At 43.6% G+C, this 20,729-nt stretch overlaps 1 protein-coding gene across 1 annotated transcript in view; it reads left to right on the top strand.

The window, feature by feature from the left end:
- Positions 1 to 20,729, top strand: part of SSH1 (slingshot protein phosphatase 1) — a 61,554-nt gene that overhangs the window by 2,732 nt on the left and 38,093 nt on the right. The window contains exon 2 of the mRNA XM_073582588.1: positions 13,292 to 13,329. Coding sequence (XP_073438689.1) covers positions 13,292 to 13,329 — 38 coding nt within the window. The remainder of the gene's footprint in view (positions 1 to 13,291; positions 13,330 to 20,729) is intronic.

Raw genomic sequence — 20,729 nt, 5'->3', positions numbered from 1 at the left:
GATCCTGTCATGGGCACAGCTGATGCCAAGTATCAGATCCTGTCATGGGCACAGCTGATGCCAAGTATCAGATCCTGTCATGGGCACAGCTGATGCCAAGTGTCAGATCAGATCCTGTCATGGGCACAGCTGATGCCAAGTGTCAGATCAGATCCTGTCATGGGCACAGCTGATGCCAAGTGTCAGATCAGATCCTGTCATGGGCACAGCTGATGCCAAGTGTCAGATCCTGTCATGGGCACAGCTGATGCCAAGTGTCAGATCCTGTCATGGGCACAGCTGATGCCAAGTGTCAGATCCTGTCATGGGCACAGCTGATGCCAAGTGTCAGATCCTGTCATGGGCACAGCTGATGCCAAGTGTCAGATCCTGTCATGGGCACAGCTGATGCCAAGTGTCAGATCCTGTCATGGGCACAGCTGATGCCAAGTGTCAGATCCTGTCATGGGCACAGCTGATGCCAAGTGTCAGATCCTGTCATGGGCACAGCTGATGCCAAGTGTCAGATCCTGTCATGGGCACAGCTGATGCCAAGTGTCAGATCCTGTCATGGGCACAGCTGATGCCAAGTGTCAGATCCTGTCATGGGCACAGCTGATGCCAAGTGTCAGATCCTGTCATGGGCACAGCTGATGCCAAGTGTCAGATCCTGTCATGGGCACAGCTGATGCCAAGTGTCAGATCCTGTCATGGGCACAGCTGATGCCAAGTGTCAGATCCTGTCATGGGCACAGCTGATGCCAAGTGTCAGATCCTGTCATGGGCACAGCTGATGCCAAGTGTCAGATCCTGTCATGGGCACAGCTGATGCCAAGTGTCAGATCCTGTCATGGGCACAGCTGATGCCAAGTGTCAGATCCTGTCATGGGCACAGCTGATGCCAAGTGTCAGATCCTGTCATGGGCACAGCTGATGCCAAGTGTCAGATCCTGTCATGGGCACAGCTGATGCCAAGTGTCAGATCCTGTCATGGGCACAGCTGATGCCAAGTGTCAGATCCTGTCATGGGCACAGCTGATGCCAAGTGTCAGATCCTGTCATGGGCACAGCTGATGCCAAGTGTCAGATCCTGTCATGGGCACAGCTGATGCCAAGTGTCAGATCCTGTCATGGGCACAGCTGATGCCAAGTGTCAGATCCTGTCATGGGCACAGCTGATGCCAAGTGTCAGATCCTGTCATGGGCACAGCTGATGCCAAGTGTCAGATCCTGTCATGGGCACAGCTGATGCCAAGTGTCAGATCCTGTCATGGGCACAGCTGATGCCAAGTGTCAGATCCTGTCATGGGCACAGCTGATGCCAAGTGTCAGATCCTGTCATGGGCGCAGCTGATGCCAAGTGTCATATCCTGTCATGGGCACAGCTAATGCTAAGTATCAGATCCCCTGTCATGGGCACAGCTGATGCCAAGTAGTGTCAGATCAGATCCTGTCATGGGCACATCTATTGCCAAATGTCAGATCAGATCCCCTGTCATGGGCACAGCTGATGCCAAGTATCAGATCAGATCCTGTCACGGGCACAGCTGATCCCAAGTATCAGATCAGATCCTGTCATGGGCACAGCTACAGCCAAGTATCAGATCAGATCCTGTCATGGGCACAGCTACAGCCAAGTATCAGATCCTGTCATGGGCACAGCTGATGCCAAGTGTCAGATCCTGTCATGGGCACAGCTGATGCCAAGTGTCAGATCCTGTCATGGGCACAGCTGATGCCAAGTGTCAGATCCTGTCATTGGCACAGCTGATGCCAAGTGTCAGATCCTGTCATGGGCACAGCTGATGCCAAGTGTCAGATCCTGTCATGGGCACAGCTGATGCCAAGTGTCAGATCCTGTCATGGGCACAGCTGATGCCAAGTGTCAGATCCTGTCATGGGCACAGCTGATGCCAAGTGTCAGATCCTGTCATGGGCACAGCTGATGCCACTATTGTGAGTGCAGTGACACATCTGCATACATCAAGGGACTGTAGGAGAAATCAGCGCAAATAGCATCGTATGTCTTATCAGATATACACAGTAAGCTATTACTTTACATTAGAATAACCTGATGTATCCATAGAATAAGCCTGGAATGTGAGCGTCAGCTGCAGCGCATCCACGGGTCAGTCAGTGACCATTAGGCGTCAACTAAAGGGATATTTGTGGATGGTTTCCGTGCTTCTAGATAAACGTTAGACATATAATGTGGAGAAATAAGTGAAAGGTTTACTCCACTAATAAATCACTACCTTTCACTTATTTCTCCGGATTATATGTCTCACGTTCATCTAGAAGCACGGAAACCATCCACAAATATCCCTTTGACGTCTGCATACATGACAGGACATGCCTCACCCCCATGAATTATAGCGAGGGGAAGATATGAATATTGGGGGGTGGGGGGACACAACCTGAACCCATTTTAGGTCAATAGTCACCTAAGCTGCCATCCGTGTGGTATTTTGCCAACGTATAGACCAAATTTCTCATGAAAGGAGCCTAATACAGTAATCTTTAGGTTTTAGTCACACAGTTTTTTGGCCAAGTGCAGTCCTCAGTTCTCTCTGGCAGTCCCATAGACCAGAATAGAGCAGTGGTGCACAGGCCCGGCCATTGCTCTATTCGAACTTATTATTTGAGCATGCCGAAGACACTCGGTTAGCACCAGAGCATGCTCGGATAACACCTTATCCAAACACTTCCGCTCATCACTAGTGGCGAACTGATTTCAGCCCGGTCAAAGATGGCTGGCATATCAGCCAAATTCTTGTACTGGGCTGCGATGTGTTACCTGCCCCTGCACCAGGCTTCTTTGCTACGGGAGTCGGTGCAGCGCCATGGATGGCCACCACTAGCTAGTTGTGCATCTGAGAACATAATTGTAGTTCTGGTAGATAGGAGACATGACTGATCACATATTACCGGATATGAAGTGTGATCTGAGCCATTATGTAATGATCATGTTTCCGAATTCTGTAATTTTTCCTATACACAATTGGCGTGCTTCATATTATACAATCAGCTTGGCATTGGCCCTCGGTGGGAATGCCGTATTCATGGTAAACCAGTAATAAGGTGGATTTACTGTGCAAAATATCCAGATGGCAGGAAGCTTAGATCAGGCGGAAATGTGGACTGAGGTTAGACGTGAGCTTATGTCACATGCCTTGTGTCTGCGTGTGCTGTGCTCCGGTATTTTCTACCCTTGGCCAACAGGAGCTCAGTGTGTCTCCTAGATGTGATCCAAGCCCATTGATCTCACGGCAAAGTGGCTCAGACATTCCTGCTCCCGATCCCTCTAGTGAAGTTTTGCTTTGAAACGTCTTTTCTGTACAAATCAATGCCATGATGGTATTGGAAGCGCAAATAAAGTCCGTGGAGCCTCATTTAAGATTCTCAAACACAGGACTAGCCAGATCTTCCTCCAGGGAAGGACCCAGCCAAGGGGTGGCTCCTTTCGGGAACCACCATTACTCCACAGACTTTATTTGCATATTTGTATTTCCCAGGGAGTATTGCACCTAGGATTTCACTGATTGAGCTCCTTTGCCGGCTGCCGCAGTGTTTTCTTTGACTGGTCTCCCTGAGGACAGTGATTGTTTCGTGGTATTGGTCTACTAGGCATTGCTCCGACCTAGCCTGAATCCTACTCCACACTGATGAGGGGCAACACCCCGAAACAGCTGTCTGTGGATGGATACCTGGCCTTGGTATTTCCCTTGTCATATCTGTAAACTCCTAAAGAGCTGGATATTGACTTAAAGGGCCACTTAATATGGTGGTAATGGTGGTTTCCGAAAGGAGCCACCCCTTGGCTGGGTCCTTCCCTGGAGGAAGATCTGGCTAGTCCCGTGTTTGAGACTCTTAAATGAGGCTCCACGGACTTTATTTGCATACTTGTATTTCCCAGGGAGCATTGCACCTAGGATTTCACTGATTGAACGCCTTTGCCGGCTGCCGCAGTGTTTTGTTTGACTGGTCTTCCTGAGGTCAGCGATTGTTTCGTGATGTTGATCTACTAGGCATTGCTCCCACCTAGCCAGAATCCTACTCCACACTGATGAGGGGCAACACTCCGAAACAGCTGTCTGTGGATGGATACCTGGCCTTGGTATTTCCCTTGTCATATCTGTAAACTCCTGAAGAGCTGGATATTGACTGAAAGGGCCACTTAATATGGTGGTAATGGTGGTTTCCAAAAGGAGCCACTCCTTGGCTGGGTCCTTCCCTGGAGGAAGATCTGGCTAGTCCCATGTTTGAGATGCTTAAATGAGGCTCCATGGACTTCATTTGCATATTTGTATTTCCCAGGGAGCAGTGCACCTAGGATTTCACTGAGCGCCTTTGCCGGCTGCCGCAGTGTTTTCTTTGACTGGTCTCCCTGAGGTCAGTGATTGTTTCGTGGTATTGGAAGCGCCAAACATGTGCGAGTATATTATTACTCCAAGGGTGCATATTTATTAGGAAGTGTACGAACATGACACTTGAAATTACCAGGGCTGTTGAGTCGGAAAGCCAAACCTGCGACTCCGACTCCAACTCCGACTCCCACATATATTGCTTATATTTAAGTGAAAAATTTATTGTAGTACAATGTGAACATCAGACATTTAATCATTTCTATGATACAATAATCAAGATATTTAGAACATAATATCTATTTATTGGAATACAACTTTAGAACACAAAAAACTGTAATAAATTGTAAATATGTAATACACTGTATAATATCGATTACATACATACGGTACAGACCAAAGTTTGGACACACCTTCTCATTCAAAGAGTTTTCTTTATTTTCATGACTATGAAAATTGTAGATTCTCTCTGAAGGCATCAAAACTATGAATTAACACATGTGGAATTATATAATTAACAAAAAAGTGTGAAACAACTGAAAATATGTCTTATATCCTAGGTTCTTCAAAGTAGCCACCTTTTGCTTTGATTACTGCTTTGCACACTCTTGGCATTCTCTTGATGAGCTTCAAGTTGTAGTCACCAGAAATGGTCTTCCAACAGTCTTGAAGGAGTTCCCAGAGATGCTTAGCACTTGTTGGCCCTTTTGCCTTCACTCTGCGGTCCAGCTCACCCCAAACCATCTCGATTGGGTTCAGGTCTGGTGACTGTGGAGGCCAGGTCATCTGTCGTAGCACCCCATCACTCTCCTTCTTGGTCAAATAGCCCTTACACAGCCTGGAGGTGTGTTTGAGGCCATTGTCCTGTTGAAAAATAAATGATGGTCCAACTAAACACAAACCGGATGGAATAGCATGCCGCTGCAAGGTGCTGCGGTAGCCATGCTGGTTCAGAATGCCTTCAATTTTGAATAAATCCCCAACAGTGTCACCAGCAAAGCACCCCCACACCATCACACCTCCTCCATGCTTCACGGTGGGAACCAGGCATGTAGAGTCCATCCGTTCACCTTTTCTGCGTCGCACAAAGACATGGTGGTTGGAACCAAAGATCTCAAATTTGGACTCATCAGACCAAAGCACAGATTTCCTCTGGTCTAATGTCCATTCCTTGTGTTCTTTAGCCCAAACAAGTCTCTTCTGCTTGTTGCCTGTCCTTAGCAGTCGTTTCCTAGCATCTATTTTACCATGAAGGCCTGCTGCACAAAGTCTCCTCTTAACAGTTGTTGTAGAGATGTGTCTGCTGCTAGAACTCTGTGTGGCTTTGACCTGGTCTCTATTCTGAGCTGCTGTTAACCTGCGATTTCTGAGGCTGGTGACTCGGATGAACTTATCCTCCGCAGCAGAGGTGACTCTTGGTCTTCCTTTCCTGGGGCGGTCCTCAAGTGAGCCAGTTTCTTTGTAGCGCTTGATGGTTTTTGCCACTGCACTTGGGGACACTTTCAAAGTTTTCACAATTTTTCGGACTGACTGACCTTCAATTCTTAAAGTAATGATGGCCACTCATTTTTCTTTACTTAGCTGCTTTTTTCTTGCCATAATACAAATTCTAACAGTCCATTCAGTAGGACTATCAGCTGTGTATCCACCAGACTTCTGCACAACACAACTGATGGTCCCAACCCTATTTATAAGGCAAGAAATCCCACTTATTAAACCTGACAGGGCACACCTGTGAAGTGAAAACCATTTCCGGTGACTACCTCTTGAAGCTCATCAAGAGAATGCCAAGAGTGTGCAAAGCAGAAATCAAAGCAAAAGGTGGCTACTTGAAGAACCTAGAATATAAGACATATTTTCAGTTGTTTCACACTTTTTTGTTAATTATATAATTCCACATGTGTTAATTCATAGTTTTGATGCCTTCAGAGTGAATCTACAATTTTCATAGTCATGAAAATAAAGAAAATGCTTTGAGAAGGTGTGTCCAAACTTTTGGTCTGTACTGTATATATATATATATATATATATATATATATATATATATACACACACTGTATGTGTGTGTGTGTGTGTGTGTGTGTGTGTGTATATATATATATATATATATATATATATATATACATATATACACACTATGACTTATCTCGGCTAAGATAAAGCCTAGATCCTCAGGCTACATTCACACTATGGGCATAGCAAGGATCAAACCTAGGGGGGGGGCAGAACCTCATACTGTTCCGCAGAATTTCATACTGCACACCTCAGCTGCTGCAGAACCTCATACTTCACACCAGGGCTGTGGAGTCGGTAAGCCACAGTTGCGACTCCGACTCCTGGATTTTATCAGGCTCCGACTCCGGCTCCGACTCCGGCTCCGACTCCTTCATAAATGGCCAATTCTTAACAACAAATTTACTGTTGTAAAATATTAAACATCGTGCTTATTCAGTTTCTCACCATCATATAAGTAATCAGACCACTTAGAGCAAAAACTACATTTATTAGAATACAATTAGAATATAGCAAATAACTTTTATAAACTTTTCTAAACTGTAAGTAAATATGCAATAAACACTTTTATGCAGTTAATAAGAAGAAATCTATAAATTTGTCCTCAGAAAAAGTATTGCCTCTGTCAGATCCTACTTCATGGATACCCTCAAATCTGATCTAATTATTTTGAGAGCAGAGAACAACCTCTCTACACTAACTTGTGTTGGTGGCAAAGCAGTAACCACTCTGGCAACATCTCTGACAATGTCAGGATACAGAGGAATCGCTTGTTGCACTGTTATTTTTGATGAACGGTCAAATTTCTCAATTTCTTTTAGTGCACATGAAAAATTCTGCTGAAATGTACTGGCTGTGTTCCTTGATGGGGATGACTCTTCTTCTATGCGGGAACGCTTTGCACGGTCCTTGTGATCCAAATGTTTTTCGAAATTAAATTCTTCATCAGTTGATGATGAGGGTGAAGATGTGGCAGGACGACCAAATTCTTCTTGTTCCTCCTGACTGTTCTGCAACCCTTTCATCCTTACTGCTATTTCAAACAGAGCTTATTTTCCTTTACTTAGATGTTGATCATCTAGAAGAATCCGATGCATTGGGTCTACATAAACAGCTGCCAAAAGAATGTTATTTTGTAATAGTAGCTCCTCTCCGTTTCATTGATGTAGCAATGCCACTTGCAATTAACCCTCCTCTTTGGGACAGGAGAAACATCAGGTTCTTCCACTCCTTTAAGAAAATACCTGGAGTTAAGTCCTCTGCTTGTAATTTTTTAGTCACTGTAAATGGGTGCTCTAGCAATTTTTCCAGCTCAGTCACCTGATTCCACTGACTTTCATTTAGCGTCAGTTGAGGGTTAGCCATGTCTACAAGAAAGGTTTTCAGTTCAACCAAGTGCTGAATCATTAAGTAAGTACTGCCCCATCGTGTGGCTTGATCAATAATTGCCCCTTTTCCAGCACGTCTCTTCAAAATTGAGTCAACTTTAGGGGTTCTGGCAACGGTAGCCAATTTTCTCACCTTGCCAATCAGTGCAGCAGCATGTCCTTCTTGCAGACTGTCTCTTATAGCCAGCTGTAGCGTATGCACAACACAGCGCATGTGATGAATGAAAGAACATATTGACACAGTTTCAACAAGATCATCTAAACTATCATGTTGCTGTTCATCTGAAGCAACTTCAGTTTGCTCCTCAGTTACAATACTGTGTTCCTCTATTTCAAACATTTCTGTGTCTGTGGACCCAGAATGTTCTTCTAGCTGCTGGTCACCATCATTACTCTCATTCATTAGCTTAATAGTACTTATCATATTTGAAGCATTGTCAGTTACGACAGAAAGAACTTGCTCTTTTTTAAGTTCATAGTCTTGCAGAACCTTTTCCACCAAGACCTGCAGAAACTCACTGGTGTGATGAGCTTTGGTGTCTTTTACTGCCAATGTCTTGGTAACTATTTCATTTTTGTCACAAACAAATCGGACATTGATGGCAAAATAGTTCACTCTGTGACGTGTGCAGGCATCCATTTTAAGAAACAGAAAGCGTCCCTTGAGAGTTTTTTTAAGTTCTTCCTTTTGGTTAAAAGCTTCTTCGATTACTAATTTTCTAATACTCTCTCTCTCCAGAGAAACACCAAGCTTGCGGGCCATTTCCCCATTCAGATACATAAAAGCTGGTCGTGAAAATAATGAAATAGGCACACTATCCTTTAAAACAAGCTCTATGATCTGTTTTTTAAATGTATCTACTGTCATTGTCACAGTAACTTTGTCACTGACAAAATATCTTGCAAGTTCTCTGCTCCTTTGTTTGGCTGGAATAGCTGGGCACTGGTTCATTGGTTTGGATGCAGTCTCTCTCATCCACTGCTTTCAGTACTTCTGGATGAAAGCGCTGTAAATGTCTCTTTAGATTAGAAGCTCTGGTAGGAGCATTTTTATCTTTGCCTGAATATGCACTCATCTTGGCTTCACAGCATTTGTTTTCGTCTGGATCATTTGTCATACACTGACAGACATAATGTTTTCTATCTTGAGTGATGGTGAAATGTTCAAATACAGCTGATTTAATGTGATGCTTCTTTGACATTCTCAGGTTTTTAATTCTGCATTCACAATCCAAATGACAATTGTTTTTCCTAAAAACAATTGTACAAAATTATTGCCAGGTCGTACAACTGATATAGTGGTCAGTAATACTGTTATTATTCCTCATGTACTCACAGTTAACTGATGCAAAGTTTGTTGAAAGGATAATACTTCTTACAGTCTTCCTCTTCTGAGTAGCAGGCAGCTGTGAGATGCTTGGAAGACGCACACCTAGTATGATCTAGTCTAGAGGAGGAGCTTTACTACTAAGAATTTGCAACACATTTTCACTTTCAGTTTCATACATTGTAAGTAGGGGGGTTGGGGCAGCATGAGGTTAACCAAGTATAAGATTAGATAAGGGCAGTGGAGAACAGTGACACACAGGAAGTAAGAAATGTCTCTATCTCCAGCAGAACTGCTCATCACTGTTGTTCATAGTTAGATAGAACATATATATTTGAGTAACATTTATAAAATTCATATGAAAGTTCAATTATGAAATATTAATACATTTTTTTTAAAGCTGGAGTCGGTACATTTCTACCGACTCCGACTCCAACCAAAACTGACTCCGACTCCACAGCCCTGCTTCACACCCCTACACTTGAAAATAAAGCCTGCACCTTAAGAAGATATGGTGAATGCAGTCTATTTATTTCAACTATCAGTTGATGTTGATGTTACTGAAGACGAGCAATGCCTGTCCTTGGCGTCCTTTTGGGCAGCTATGAGGTGTACCTGACTGGTGCTAAAAAAAAGGAGTGTTAAGGGCCTGTCACACTAAGAGATATCGCTAGCAATATCGCTATAACTAGTGACGTTATAGCGATATTGCTAGCGATATCTCTGTGTCTGATACTTACCTACGACTGGCTCCCCCGCTGGTTATCGCTGATCGCGCGAGAACGTTCAGGACTGTTTCTCGTCGTCAGCTTCCTGCGGCGCTTCCTGCTGTGAGGACGAGCGACGCGTGGAGCCGGGCGGGAGGACGCAGGATCGCCTGGTGTGACAGGTAAGTAGCGACCCCCGTCCCCAGCGATGTCGCTGGTGAGATCTGCCTGTGTGGCAGCTCACTAGCGACCACTTAGCGATGTACCAGCGATCCTGACCGCGTCATATCGCTGGTCGGGATCGCTGGTACATCGCTAAGTGTGACAGTACCTTAAGTCTGTGTGCTACCCGACTATCATTCTTTTTGGTACAGATACGATATGGATAGACAGATATGGATAAATGGATAGATAGAGCAGATTTCTAATCTGCTTTTGCTATTGAAAACATTATCTATGAGCTCAAAAACCTTTCAGGTGATGCGGTTTTTTAAAAAGCTGACCTGCTTTTGCAACTGAAAAACGTATCCTCAAAAAGCGCAGCAAAAACGCTGTGTGTGAATGTAGCCTTAGATCAGGAATAGAACAGTCATTTATAGGACATTTCATAACTTTTCCAAATTCCTATGAAAAAATATTCAGCACATTCTGCATTGAGCTACTGTACCCAATTTATTATATATTTTAGGAGTCGGTCCATTTTATACCGACTCCACCAAAATGAGCTCCGACTCCACGACTCCGACTCCACAGCCCTGGAAATTACAACGCCAAGAAGAAAAAGTCATGGAATTATGGAAATCACCAGATGGATGAACATGTTACTGATAAGAACATGATGAAAAAATGGAAACAAAGAGCCCAATTCATCAAAGCTTTATGCTAGAATTCTGGTGTAAATGCTTTGATAAGTCACAAAATTTAGGCCCAACTCTGAGTTGGGAAGGGGCTTGGTAGCCACCATAACAAGTGGAAGCGTTCACTATGCCACTACTGAACGGGCTGTCACATTGTAGAAGGATCATCTTTATTCTCATTTGCACAAGGAAAGACTAGAAGCAATGGGATGAAACTGAATGGGAGGAGACACAGATTAGATATTAGAAAAAACTTTTTGACAGTTAGTGATCAATCAGTGGAACAGGCTGCCACGAGAGGTGGTGAGTTCTCCTTCAATGGAAGTCTTCAAACAGAGGCTGGACAGACATCTGTCTGGGATGATTTAGCGAATCCTGCTTTGAGCAGAAGGTTGGGCCAGATGACCCAGTAGGTCCCTTCCAACTCTACCATTCTATGATTCTAAGTCTTACTCTAGTAGGGGCTGGAGTAGGATTTGTGGAGGGGGACACACAGAGGTGTACGCTGCTCGTCTGGAGCTCCTGATTCATGAAGAGGAGTACGCCTGACTTCAGCATGCCCCTCATCAAGACTGCGGTGAACAATGGTGGTGTTGATGAATTGGGCCCAAAGCTTTAAAACAAATCTCGATTTATTCAGTATCGAGTATGAGCGCCAAGTTCAGAGATGCACACACTTCACGCCACTTGGTATGTTATCAATGAAGTTATTAAAGGGAACCTGATATCAGAAAATTTCCTATGAAACTAATCCTGTTATCCTGAGCCATTGGGGCAGTACAGTGCACAGGTCAAGTCATCGAGTCATGGTGTGAAGAGGCATCCGTTCCCTTTAATTGATCTCTCCATTCACATGACATCTGTGAAATCCAGTGCTTGGTCCGGGCCCAGAGCTCCTCTGTGCCTAGTGAGTTTGTTGAGGCTGAGGTGTATGCTCCTGGGCTTACTGTACCCAACGGAGGCGCTCTGAGCCCGGGTCACGTAAGTCTATGTTCTGGATTTTGAAAATGTCGATAGTAACGTCACCTGGCTGGAGAGATCAGTCAAGGGGAAAGGACCCTTTTTCAAGCTTGGTTGGTGACTTGGCCAGTATACTGTGCTGCCATGGAAAGAAGTGTCAGCAGAACTTACCTATGCCCAGGTAACACTGGTACTGCAGCCTATACCAGTTCTATTGATTATCACGATTTCCGTAAAGTTTAGGGGTCGAGTAGCATGGTGGAATTGGCGTGGATTTGCACTATGGATCTGCTGCAAGTTTTAATACAAAAAACACACATACAGCGGAAAAATCAGCTTGGAAAGGACCATGGTGTGGATTTTCTGATCTGTAGCATGCTTGCTACAAGGTGGAAAGGCTGCATATTTTCATTGCATTTCACTGGGTGTAATCTACAGCGAAATCCGCATAGAATACTTGGATTTTACCCCAAATTTGTAACGACCCTGCCCAGGATCCACTGGAAAACCAATGACTGAGGAAATCTAACCAATCTGGACTTCGCCCAAGGTCTCAGTCACTCGTCAAAGTTTCACTTATGTGTTCTGTTTTTTCTTTCCTGCTAACAGAGCACATACAGGTGACAAGGACCATACATTAAATGTATTTTTTATTGTGTGGGCTGGTGGTCTTCCAAAAAAGAGACAAGACATGGCCTATGTTGTTCTGATTTGCAGACCAAACTCACCCAGACAAGTAAATTGATCGGCAAAAAAATGGACATTAAACCGATGCCACCTGAGTTGCATCCGTGGACTGTCCGTTTTTCACTTATGCTAAAAGAAGCTTGGGAAACCCCCATATTTTTTTTCCTATGTGAGCCAACCTTATGACACATAGATGGTAAAGAGAAATAACCAAACCAAAAATAGCTGAAAATTCTGTAGATCCGTGTTTATAACTACAAGAAAAAAATACTGAAATGTGAATTCAGCCTAAGGCAATGTTTAGGCAGGATTTTGTGCAAACACTTCTCCTTAGAGGGGTTTCCCCACTAACAAAAGCTCATTTTAATTCATATATCTTGGAATAATAATAAGTTCCATAATTGGATGTGTTAAAATAAAATGTTCCTGTGCTGAGATAATCTTATAAATGAGCCCCTGCTGTATATTGTGTAATGGCAATCCCACACAGGGACATGGTCTGAGCATACCACAGCTCCTGGGCAGGGGAGGAAGCAAATAAGTATACAGACAGGACAGTACTGGATCACAGCTAATTCTTTGTTTTAGGCAAAACATTTTTAAAAACAGGCAGTGAAATGTTTTATCTCACAAAAGAATCAGCTGTGATCCCGTGTTGTCCTGTCTGTATACTCTTTTCCTTCCTCCCCTGCCCAGGAGCTGTGGTATCATCAGACCATGTCCCTGTACGGTCACACTCAGCCATTACATAGTACACAGCAGGGGCTCATTTATAAGACTATCTCAGCACAGGAACATTATTTTTAATCACATCCAATTGTGGAGATAATTTTTATTCCAAGATCTATTGATTAAAATTAACTTTTTTTTGTGGGGAAAACCTCTTTAAACATAAAAAATTTAAACCTAATAAGAATATAGAAAAAAAATCCACATAAATATAATGACATAAACTTGCTTGATGCGAAAATTCAAATTATTTTGACGCTTGTTAATTTTTGTTCTACAGGAGTTTGGCAATGATGAAGAGCGCAAGACAAACCTAAGGTGAGCGATGCTTGTGTAGTCCTGAAGATAACAGATAAAGCGATTTGATGGGAAATATTACTTGTTCGTCTAACGCAGAAGTGGCGACAATATTACATCACCACAGCCGCCAGCTTAAAGGGGTCATCTGGGACTTTGCTTATGTTTCCCTATGGGGCAAAGAACTTACAGGCAGGGAGTTGCTAACTACCAATCTCTGCCGCCTCAGAGTAGTCGGGGGCCGCTTCTGCCGGCAACTCTGTAGCGTCCGGTGATTTCACCTCAACAACAGCATCTTCTCTCTCTCCCTTCTCTGTCGATATGGCATTACCGCCAATGTTGTGCTGATTGACAGCTGGCTCCCTGCTACCTATCTGCAGGGAGCCGGCTGTCAATCAGCTTGACGTCTGCAGTGATGCCCTGTCGAAACAGCGGACAGGAAGAGCTGATGTGAGGTGAAATGAAGCAGCAGAATTGCCGGCAGAAGCACTCTGTGACCCCTAAGGGTGTGTGCACACGTTTCGGATTCTGCTGCAAATTTTTCCGCGCAGATTTGTCAGGTATATCTGCGGATTTACTGCGGATTAGCCAGCGGTTTGACACTTGGCATGGAGCAGGTGCTAAACCGCTGCGAAATCCACACAAAGAATTGACATGCTGCGGTTTTGAAACTGCAGCAAATCCACGTGGAAAAATCCGCAACCTGTGCACTGCGTTTTACATTTTACATAGACTTGTATGGTACTGTACGACACAGCAGAAAGTGCTGCGGATCCGCAGGGCCAAATCCGCTGCGGAGCCGCAGCAGAATCCACAACGTGTGCACACACCCTAAGGGTCATCAGAGATCGGCGCCAGGCAGGCAGGTAGCTAACAACAACCTGCCTATAAGTTCTTGTCCCACATAACCCCTTAACTTTTACTCGTGACCAGGCAAGAAAAGTTCTCAAGGCCATCAGTAGAAAACCCTGGCTAGATCCCAATCCTGTATTTCATAGCATGTTGGTTTCTTGATTCTTGGGATTTGACCTGCAGTGAATATGCTTGACGTGCAGTCTAATCATTTGGCCGCTGCACTGCAGTTGCTGCTGTCGCCACAAGGTGGTGACACTTGGTTACGTCACAGCTACAAACTTGTCCCTAACTCATTGTATGGTGCCTGTCTTCTCTAAATGGGTATTGCAGTGAACGGGAACATAATTGAGCCTTGTGTCTATTATTCCGAGAAGCGTTATGTCACTATTCTATTTGTTTTTGATGGAAAGTCATTTTAAAGTATCTGCACTTTGATTAGCTTAGTGCCTCTTTGATAATGTCATTTCTTAGCTGTCTAATACGTAGATCTCCAAATTTGTTTTATGATTTATATTTTTTATTTGATTTTTTTTGTAAATGTGAAGTTTAGATGGGTTTTTGAAATTCCTATCCCATTGTGTTGTATTGTGCATTGCTGCAGATTTGTGAGAACCCTTTTAGAAGGAATGTAGTATTCAAAAACATGAGATTTTAACTCCATACGTCAGGAAAGGGTGATGCACTACCCAAATCTGAAACATACTACTTTTTTTCAGCAGTTGGTAGTAAGGTAAGGTGCCACGGATTCCGGAATGGCAGATGGGTGAAGGGCTTTCTAGTAGGAGCTCTCAGTGCATTGTTTCAGATGCATCTCAAAGAAGTTAAAGGGTTATTCTCATCATTATTAGTTGTTAAAATTGGAAAGTGCTTGTAAAACTATCCACTGTGCAATTTACTTATTAAAAATCCTCTTCGTCTTCTAGGCCTGGAGGATTTGTTAATTTTATTGTTAACAGCTTGTTGCCTAGGTTACTGGCCATCTCTGCAGCCTATCAGGGTGGTCGTTCTTATGCAGTGGTTTCAAGCTGTTTAAAATAGAGCTTGTAAGCGCTGCTCCCAATCCCGGCTAGCTGCAGACCCCTCTGCTCCTCTGATACTGCAGGGCACATTGAAGAGCGCACATTTCGGGCCAGCGGTCCAAACTGTCAATCAAGTAGGAAGTCGGACGTAGATGAGCGGAGCACTCCTGTAGAATAAATTGAGACAACTTCTTTCAGTAGAAATGACTTAAAAAATGCATAAATAAAATGTTAAAGTGTATATACAACCTCAATAAAAAAAAAAAAGTTGGGATTCTTTGTAAAAATGTAAAGAAAACAAGAATGTGATGATTTGGAAATCTCTCATAACCGTATTTTATTCACAACAGAACATAACGCACGGACCAGAAGGTGAAAGTGAGACATATTCCCATTTCTTGTGCAAAAATTAACTTATTTAGAAATTGGCAGCATCACCTCAAAAAAGTTAGGAGAGGCGCATGTCTACCATTGTGTAGCACCTCTCTTCTTCTTACAGTAGTCTGTAAACCTCTGGAAAGTGAGGAGAACAATTTCTGGAGTTTTGGGAGAGGAATGTTGTCCCATTCCTGGCTGATGTAGCATTCTGGCTGCTCAACAGTTCTGGGTCTTTGCCAGATTTTTCTTTTCATAAGTCACCAAATGTTTCCTATTGGTGAAAGGTCTGGACTGCAGGCGGCCAGTTCATCACCCGAACTCTGCTTTTCTGAAGCTATACTCCTCTGATCAATGCAGTATGGGGTTTAGCACTGTCTTGCTGAAATATCCAAGGCCTTCCCTGAAATAGACAGTGTCTGGATGAGAGCGTATGTGTCACGCGGGCACTGTTTGTAGTCACTTGACAACTCCAAAAAGGCAACCATGAACAGGCTTGGTGCAAGCTACTCGGTTTCCCAGAGTTCGGGGTTTGCCCTTGCCTGGCCTTCACTGTTTAACCCCTGTATAGGGATCTGGACTTACACAGGGGTCCCTGGGCAAGGACCACAGAGTCAGCTGCTGTCTGGTGACCGCAAGCTGGCAAGAAGGATTGTCCGGTAGCCAGATCAGATCCAAGAGGTCGCATCAGGAACCGAATCATAAGACAAGTGGATTGTCAAAATTGACATGTAGCTAAGAAAACTGGAGAAATCAAGAAAACATTGGAAGCAGAGCACGTCAGATAGCAAAAACTAATAGACTGGCTGTGGAAGTCAGAGACCCAGGGGTTTAATAGCAAACAGCCCAGCCCAAGGCTCTCAGAAAAGAGTAATTAAAAAGCCAGATAGTTAGCCCCAGAGCTCCCTGATCTAGCGGCACCAAAAGTCCCAGGAATTAAACAGGATCGATCCTGTCACTCATCACCGGCAACAAAGGCATGGCGCTGCCTAGCGGCCAAAGCAGGGACAAGAGGTACAGGAACCAGCACAGATGTCACAATGTTTCTAAATCTGTATAATGCCCATGCCATAGACACTAATGTAACCCCATACCACCAGAGATGAAGGCTTTTGAACTATTCTCTGTTAACAAACTGGAGGGTCCAATGAGTTTTCAAGACCATAATGAATTTCAATTTTGATTCGTGACCATAGGATAGTTTTCTATTTTGCCTGAGTTCATTTTAAATGAGCTTCGGTCCAGAGAAGATGGCAGCATTTCTTCTTTGCATGATATAGCTGTAACTTGCATTGGTAGATTGCACGGAGAACTGTGCTCACAGACAGTGATTTCTGGAAGCCCATTCCTGAGTGATTTGCACAAATCATGCTTGTCTTTAATGCAGTGCGGTCTGATGGCCCCTAGATGACAAGCATCCAATATTGACCAATTGTCCCTTGTGCACATGGATTCCTCTAGGATCTCTGAATCGTTTGATGACATTATGTAATGTAGATGGTGGGATATTCAAAGTCTTTTATATTGAGTAACATTTTTCTGAAATTGTTCCCCAATTTTTAGATACAGTTGATAATATTGGTAGATTTCTGACCCTCTTTGCTTCTGAGACTCTGCCTCTCTAGCATGCTCTTTTCATATACAGTCATGTGACTTACCGTAGGTGAAAACTGACCCTCCATCTGATTTTTATTGGTACCACTTACTTTTCCAGCCCCTTGTTAACCTTGTGCCAACTTTTTTGAGATGTGTTACTGCCCCCAGATTCTAAATGAGTATGTTTTTCAAATGAAATGGAGAAATGTCTAAGGCCACATGCACACATTGAGTATTTGGTGAGTTTTTTACCCCAGTATTTGTAAGACAAAACCAGGAGTGAGTGAAAAATGCAGAAGAGGTGTAAATGTTTCTATTATGCTTTTCCTCTGACCGTTACACTCCTGGTTTTGGCTTTCAGATACTGGGGTAAAAAAACTCACCAAATACTCAGTGTGTGCACTTGGCCTAATGTTCGTCTTCCGATGTTTGTTCTGTCCTCTGTTGTGAATAAAATATGGCTATAAGAGATTTCAAAATCCTTGCATTACATTCTTCCCAAAATTTTTGGAATTGGGTTGTACACGAAGTATGTGTTGTACTCCTTACACTGGTTAATATGCCCCTAGTAGTGGAAATGCATGAATCATATCCTGGCCATGGTGGGCAGGCGTTCCTACTGCTAAAACTTACCAGTACATTATAAATGGCACAAAACCTCTGTTCATTCTGTACCTAATGACTTCCCTCAGCGATACATACCCATTAAGAGCCACTGATTTACTCTCTGTGCTGTTCTCTGCGGATGTGGCCAATGACAGATCATAAACCCTGGCTTTCAAAAAGTAATAAAGGCACCTTAATGTGATGGGTAATGATGTAAAGGCTCCATTGTCTCTCCATCTGCAAGCCAGATATAGATAAGAGGCATGTTCACAATTGGCTAATAGCATGAAATGTATGTCTGGAAGGTAGAAGTCCAAGGTTTATGTCTACAATATCATATATGACATCGGGCTTATCATCGTCTGCTGCCAGGAAGAAAAAAACCTTTGGTCGGCAGACTCCCCCTTCGCAAAAGCTGCCTTTGTGCCTTATGCCCACCCGCAGAATCGATTCATTTTGATATTTAGAGCTTTTTTCTTTATTTGACCAATACCTAGGTGGACAGTTCAACTTCTACTAAAGCCCTTTTCATTAGGGCATCATGGATCACAGTGAATAGTATACATTAGTTTAAGGGGTTTTCTAAGGTATTAAAAAAAAATGTACCTAAAGGATGTAGATGCCATAAAAAAAGGAAAGTGAACATTATATAACTGAATCCCATATGGCATGTCCAGACGTGACCCTCCAGCCTGTCATTGACCTCTGTGGTGGTGGCACAAGACCGTAGTGACCAGTGACCTATGCAGACTGGCGGAGGTAGTAATAGAGTGTCGTCACTGGCGTGACCTAGGACACCTGTATTACTGCTCACCAACTCTAATAGAAGATGGTCCTGAGCAAGAACCCTTCTGTGTAACAACCATACATCCGTACAACTTGGGTTGTCCTCCTGAAAGAACCCCTCAGTCATAGCTGCTCAGGTATGGAGTACATTAAAGGAATTCTCATTTACATTTTTGGAACTAAAATTTTGAGAAATATATATTTTACCCAGAAAAATGACCTTATACCCCTAACTCACACCTTAATAATAATCTTGACAAATGCTGAATATAAGGGAGAATTTTACCATAAGCTTCACTCTAACACAGAGGTGCACAACCTGCAGCCTTGGAGCCGCATGCGGCCCACCATGCCTTTCCGTGCAGCCCCCATCCATATGGACATAAAAATGCTTGACTGACCGGTTGGATCTAAGCTTATGGTTAGCTCTATGTGAGCAACCACACACAGGAGAGTAGTGGCCGGCAGCGGAGCAGGGACTGAGAAGTACCAATGGTGCACTGTGTAGACCTCTCTGGATGCCTCCTACATCATGAAAATGGGGTGTCTTAACACGTTTGGCACTGCAGAAAGGAGCATATGAATTATACAGGTGGGCTTACGTCATAGAGGGTAATACCCCTTTAATTTGTAGTGTGGCCCCCAGATTGCTTCTCTATGATAATCTGGCCCTTGATCTAACAAGTTATAGATGAACATCATGGTGGGCAGAGTACATGGCATATAATTTAGTTTGTGCACACTCCCAACTCTGGAGGCTATCAATGTTTGTGAATGTTTTTGATTTTTTTCCGAAAAACCAGTGCTCCCTGTAAATTCTTTATTATTTGTCCTAAAATAGAGCACATTAATGCAAAACTTATGCATGTGACGTCAGAAGGCGCAGCTGCCGCAGGGGTGTACAGCTCAGCACAATGGGTCCATATTTTACAATGGATGCGGCAAGACAAGAAAAGGTTAACACTGCCAGTAATTTTGTGCTTCTTTTAGCCACACAGCAGGATCTTTTTTTTCTTTTTTCTTTTTTTTTTTTTCCTGCAGCCACTTTTCTTTGTATTTCTTCCTCAAAAGGTCACTAACTGAGGCTGAGTCAGAGCCAGACGGACAATGAACCGCATTTCTTACTAGAAGAGGGGGCTCTGAGACTTAATCTGCTGACTCATATCATCAAACGTGACACACTGGGAACGCCACCATCTGGGAAGGCCAAATATCATTTTATTAACTCGTTCGGATCTTATTCTGTATACGCTTCAGGGCTTGTCTTCTTGTAATCTGTCATGGCAGCCAGACTCCAACCATATGGTAACATAGGCTGGCGGTATAATCCTGCAGAGTCACTAACCCTTAGACCCCACTCCTGGGATACGTAGTCCTTTTTACCATCATATCTTGTACCTATATCCGTCATTATTACTAGGATATATATGTTGTTACTTGGGCTTTTCTCTATTTGTGTGATATGCCTCCAGCTTGGGATGTTGCTTTTTAATTTAGGCTTATCGCGTTTTGAAATATCAGCTAGTATATTTCATCATTTGATATATTTTCATAAAGTTCTGAACCCCGACCACCATTTTCGTTTAAGTTTTTAATTTTCATGTGAATTTAGATCTTTTTGACCAACGATGAATTATTGGTGAACAGCTGGTATAGTGCAGCGGCCATTAGATGCCTCCGGCGCTCCAGCTGTTGTGAAACCACCGCTCCCAGCATTCCCTGAGAGGTAGATTAAGGGTCATGAGAATCATAGCTTCACGTGACCTGTAGTGTTGGAGATACAAGGAGAGTCTCCCCTAAACCTTATCAATAGGGCTGGTGTCACCATGTGCGTGTGGCTCAAGAGGAGAAGATGTTCACCCCTACCAAGGGCAGCATGTATTAGAGCCTGACTGCACGATTGCAGCCGGTACGTTTTATTCTGCAACACTTTGATGACATTTCAGAGAAAACTTACTTTGATAAGCCATGTCGGGACTATGGGGCCAATTCATCAGGACTGGAGTAGAGAACATTCACGCTATGGCAGTCTTTCTGGCGTAGAGAATTCATTAGGAGGCACATATCACTTAATGAATTCTGCGCCTCTTTTGAGTGGTGTGTGCCTCTAAGCGCCATGCTAGAACTGCTACTCCAGTCAGGGATGTACAAAACTCAGGCCCTTTTGATAATTGTCAGGCAGAC

Source organism: Dendrobates tinctorius, unplaced genomic scaffold, assembly GCF_039654945.1.
Source record: "Dendrobates tinctorius isolate UK_male_01 unplaced genomic scaffold, ASM3965494v1 ptg000073l, whole genome shotgun sequence".
Classification (NCBI taxonomy): Eukaryota; Metazoa; Chordata; class Amphibia; order Anura; family Dendrobatidae; genus Dendrobates; species Dendrobates tinctorius.
The sequence above is the reverse complement of the archived record's forward strand: the minus strand, read 5'-3'. Positions and strand labels throughout refer to the sequence as shown.